Source organism: Rhodnius prolixus, unplaced genomic scaffold (assembly GCF_049639745.1).
Source record: "Rhodnius prolixus isolate KJV_2025 unplaced genomic scaffold, Rpr scaffold_3, whole genome shotgun sequence".
NCBI lineage: Eukaryota > Metazoa > Arthropoda > Insecta > Hemiptera > Reduviidae > Rhodnius > Rhodnius prolixus.
Window position 1 is genome coordinate 28,257,751 of NW_027411603.1, and position 5,089 is coordinate 28,262,839.

The 5,089-nt window shown below is 37.2% G+C and overlaps 1 protein-coding gene across 1 annotated transcript; it reads right to left on the bottom strand.

Annotated features, from left to right (window-relative positions):
- Positions 1–2,712: 2,712 nt before the first annotated feature.
- On the bottom strand, positions 2,713–4,570 carry LOC141452317 (uncharacterized). The gene has a single exon (XM_074124326.1). It carries the CDS (start codon positions 4,518–4,520, stop codon positions 3,393–3,395), a length of 1,128 nt encoding a protein of 375 aa, XP_073980427.1. The 5' UTR covers positions 4,521–4,570; the 3' UTR covers positions 2,713–3,392.
- Positions 4,571–5,089: the final 519 nt, after the last annotated feature.

The window sequence follows — 5,089 nt, forward strand, 5'->3', positions numbered from 1 at the left end:
GCAAAAGGTTAATTTGATGCTGGTCACCGATTAATTTTTCAACTTCTCCAAGGTAAAATTTTGTGCGTTTTTTTCATAGCGTTTTTAATCAGCAAAATAGTCTCCTTCACGAATGTTTTGTAACCCAGTCATTGGGTCAATTATTGGTTGGCCTATCTGTTGTAAGAACTCCTCATCTGACATTTCTTTTCTAGTTCACTTAGCGTTTCTGATTCTTCTTCTCAGGAAAAGCTCATGTTTGAGTAATCACTGTCATCATTTGCACTGGGAATTTGACGAGTTTTGATGTTCATCTTAATTTTTTGGCCCATACTTCAATAATGTTTTCTTACGCTTTTTATTTTTTTCAATTAGCTCATTCTCTATCCGGTCTTTTTCAGGGGTTACCTATCAAGATTCTGGATTTGCCTGGTTTCCTTCCATTTTTACATATTCTCTTTTTATCCTTAGGATAAGGTCTGATACATTCTGGAGAAACTACTGTCAACATACCAGAATTTTCACTTGTAGATGGAATTTGCTCTTGAAGAACATTGATTTCAGGATGGCCACTTGATTTTTCTGTATTTTCAACAGGAATTGTTTCTTCTACACTTCTAGTAGCAGTTACATTGATCTCGGTATCCTGACTGTGAGTTACTGTATCTAAATTTTGAGGTGTAATAGCAGAAGGTGCAAAATCATCCTCTGTGAAGACATCTCTATCAAATGGCACAATCCCACATTTTCAGAAACCGGATGAAATGTTTTGTATCGAAAAAACCTTTCGATATGCCTTTCCAGTCAATCCTGCTATTTCATAAATTGAAACTCGTTTGCCAGGATTAGAAGCAAGCCAGTCATTAAAAGCAACTTTGAGGAAGTTCTTGAAGGGGCCATACAGAGCAACATCAAGCAGTTGTAACCGATGTGTGCAGTGAGCAGGGAAGGTAACGAATACAATTCCATTTTCTCTGCAGAATAAGATGGTTTCCAAATTCGTGTGGTTTTCGTGATTGTCCAACAATATCAATATCGGATCCTGCTTGCTACATTTTGTTACAGAATGGATGTGCTTTACAACCTGAAGAAATAATGTTGATGTCATCCATCCTGAACCTGATTTATTAGCCAAACCCAAACTACCAGTCGGAGCCTCTCTGAGGAAGATTGGCTGATATTTTGATATTGGGAAAACAAATACAGGTGGCACAGTATTGCTTGTTGCATTTACGAGGGTCATTCGTAAAGTAAGGTTCCCATGATTTTAAAAATAGAAAACATGATTTATTTACATCATTTTAAAGCTTAAAACTTACGCTATTTTTCTACATAATCGCCCTTCCTGTCCAGGCACTTTTGCAGACGATGCTCCAGCTTTTGTATACCAATGTCATAAAATTTTGCCGCCAATCCCTTGAGGAATCGAATAACCTCTTCTTTGACTTCTTCATCGGTAGTGAAGCATAAGCCACCCAAGTGTTCCTTTAATTTTGGGAACAGGTGGTAATCACTTGGGGCTAGGTCTGGACTGTAGGGGGGGTGGGGCATAACTGCCCAGCCAAAATCTCTCAACAGTTCCTGAGTTTGACGAGAGGCATGAGGTCGAGCGTTGTCGTGAAGAAGCCTCACACCAGTGGACAATCTTCCTCTACGGCGGTTCTGAATTGCACGTCTCAGTTTTTTTAGTGTGTCGCAATACCTTTCAGAGTTAATCGTCGTTCCACGAGGCATAAAATCGATCAACAGTAGGCCTTTCCTGTCCCAAAAGACGGTTGCCATGACTTTCCATGCAGACTGCGTTTGTTTGAACTGCTTTGGCTTTGGCGAAGTTGAGTGACGCCATTCACGTGATTGCTGCTTGGTTTCGGGAGTAAAGTGAAATGCCCATGTTTCGTCGCCTGTAACAATGGAATCCAAGAATTCTTCCTTGTTCTCTTCACATTGTTGAAGAAATTGTTGGGCACACTCGACACGTTTCTGCTTATGGTTTTCTGTCAGCATTCGCGGCACCCACCGCGCACACACCTTATGATAGCCTAATTTTTCGGTTAAAATCTTGTGGGCTGTGGTGTTCGAAATGTCAGGAATATGAAGAGCAAGTTCGTTAATTGTGATCCTTCGATCTTCAAGCAGAATGCTCTGGACCTTTTGAACAATTTCATCTGAAACTGATGGCCTTCCGTTCCGGTCTTCATCGTGAATTTCTATGCGACCTTCACTAAATTCTCTACACCATTTGCGCACATGTTGAACTGATATGCACTTTTTACCATACACTTCGATCAACTGACGATGAATTTCAGTAGGTAAAATCCTTTTTGCGTTTAAAAAACGTATTACTGCGCGAATTTCGCATCTGGCAGCAACGGCGATAGGGAGCTCCATCTTCAATGGCTGCCAAGCCGGCGGTGATCGGCGTAGCGACACGGGAATGGTGGGGATAGAGCGCGCGAGAGTTGCTGAAGGTGCCAGTGTTGCCAGATTTCACCCAGCACTTCGCGTTGTTCCGATATACAGCATAGGGAACCTTACTTTACGAATGACCCTCGTACTTAATAAATAAAATTATTCTATTCAAACAAAATGTTTACAGTGAAAATTATTAGAAAATATTGTAATATTTTATATTAATTATAATTATTGGTGCACAGCACCTTACAACTGTCATAATTATTTTCATAACATTTTTAAATCCTTTTACAAGGTGTAGAAAAACAGTAGTGAATTAATGTACAAATATATTGCTTATTTTTTTGCAAATCATCGTAAAGCTCCCACTTGTTGTTGTGTCTGAGGCAATGAGCCACAAAGTGCCCTACACTTTCATGGCTCATGTTCCCATGATAACCCACCAATTCTCTTAAAATGTATGCATCTGTTCCCACATTTAAAAATTTCGAACTCTCGCAAGGGTGGTTTTTACAGAACATGTTTTATTCACTATATTTAATGGCTCAATCAGCAGATAGTTACCAAGTAAATTGATTTTGCTTGTTTTACCCACTGATTGGCAATTAATACACCTAATACGAATATTCTTTTCTTCTATTTATTCTGTAAGAGACTGCGGTAGATGTTCAACTTGGCCGCATTCGACCTCAATTTGATACAACATTTCATTGTTGGTGGTATTACAGGTGGAGCATCTTTTTACTCATTTAGCCTTTATATGGCTACCAATTATGTTAAATATCTTAAAAAACCTATAGTCACTTGCATGTCGATAATTAAGTTCTTTTAAGCACATTTTTCGAAAAATTGTATAGAATCTGGTATTATGAAGGAGGGGGTGGGGGTGGGACATATTTATCCCAATGGTACAATGCGTTGGGACAATTATGTCCCATGGTCAAAGACGATCGAACGAACAGTAATCAGATAACTTCCTTTTTGGGAATAAAACTCTTAATTTATTGATGTGTTAATAACAATATTATAAAAAAACTAGCATATGAACGATGGGTTTCACTGATGAACTGAAGATCATTATTTCTTCTTCGAATCACGATTTGCCGCGTAGCTGTACGGTCGCCAACCATGATTCCAGCAACGTCGTCAACAACAGGTGCGTTGAATCTACGTACATGCTCTCCAGCTGGTGTTCTATCAGGATTGATGACAATAGCGTGATTGTCACTTTGTAGCTTGGGCATGTGTGATTTGAAGAATTTTAATAATTCATTGTGCTCATTTAACAGAGCGTCCAGCTCGCTGACGATACGCCTGGCAAAAGGTGAATTAAGATTATGGTAGTCGCAACGTGCATCCACGCGATTAGCGAGTGCACGTTCGGAATCCTCGCCACCCATAAAGTATATTTGTAAAAATTTATGAGGTTCGTTTGGCATTGGCAGCAATGAGCCCACTTTGTGATAAACTTGGCCTTTGATTTTGAACGTGGAATTAAATTGTTGACCGTTTGCAGCAGTATTGTTAACTATTTCTGTTGCTCCAAATGATGTCATTTGGAAACATGAATTGAATGTGCGAATTGACTTCAGGAACAGGCTAGAATCTGGATCTGTACCGATAAGTAAACCGTGCAATGGTTCAGGTGGTGTTTCAATTTCGGTTAGTTGTATTTTTCCTGATGAGCAACACATCCCAACTGGCTCATTTTTAAATTTAAGTGCATGGCAACGCGGGCAGTCCTTTTCCAAAGTACCAATAACCACTTTAGAATGATTATAATATTCAACATCCGGCTCGTACTGGAACGCTAGTCGAAGAAATAAATTTGACGTAAATGCTCGATGAACTTGTTGGCGTTGTTGGTCAATTCCTCTACGTCCATCGACTATGAATCTGCGAGTTTCTCTTCGTTCTAGTTGTCTTTGTTGATTTCGTTCATCTCGTGCCTCTTGTGATCGTAATTCACGTAACTGCGACATTCTCCTACTCGCATCAGCATTGACTTTTTGAATTTGTTCGCTTGATCTTTGTACTCTTTCATGTAGCCGGGCTCTAGAATTGATCGTTCGACGACTCAAATTAGCCCCTTTGCGTTTTTTTGGCATTTCTGACTGTACATAGAACATATAAATAAATGAAGTTAAAATACCTAAATGGATAGAAAAATTTGGTTATATTTGATAAGCGTTAACAGTCAGTGAGTAATTTATTAAGTACATTTTACAAATAGTTAATAAATATTTATTAATGGTTATAAATAAAAAAAAACATTTATAAATAAATGATATAAATGTGATTAATAAATTATATAAATATAAATAATTTGTAAAGATGAGTTATGTTCGTAAGCAATCTTCAGATAATATAAAATTGCAAGCAGAAGAAATTCACTCAACAAAATATTTATTAATTGTTTTGAATATACTATAGATATTTGTGACATAAATATTTGTTAACTATTAATAAAGACTTATTAACAATTAATAAATGTACTTTCTTCCCAAATAAATATTTATTGAATGTTAAAATATATTATTTAAATTTAAGAAATTAAATAATTATTAATAGTTAATAAATCCTTTTATCAGTGTATTGATAGAAAACAGTGACTTAAATTAAACAGTTTTCATTTGCTTATTTATTTGACTTACCTTTCACAATAATAAAACAGGTATATTTATTAACCACGTATACG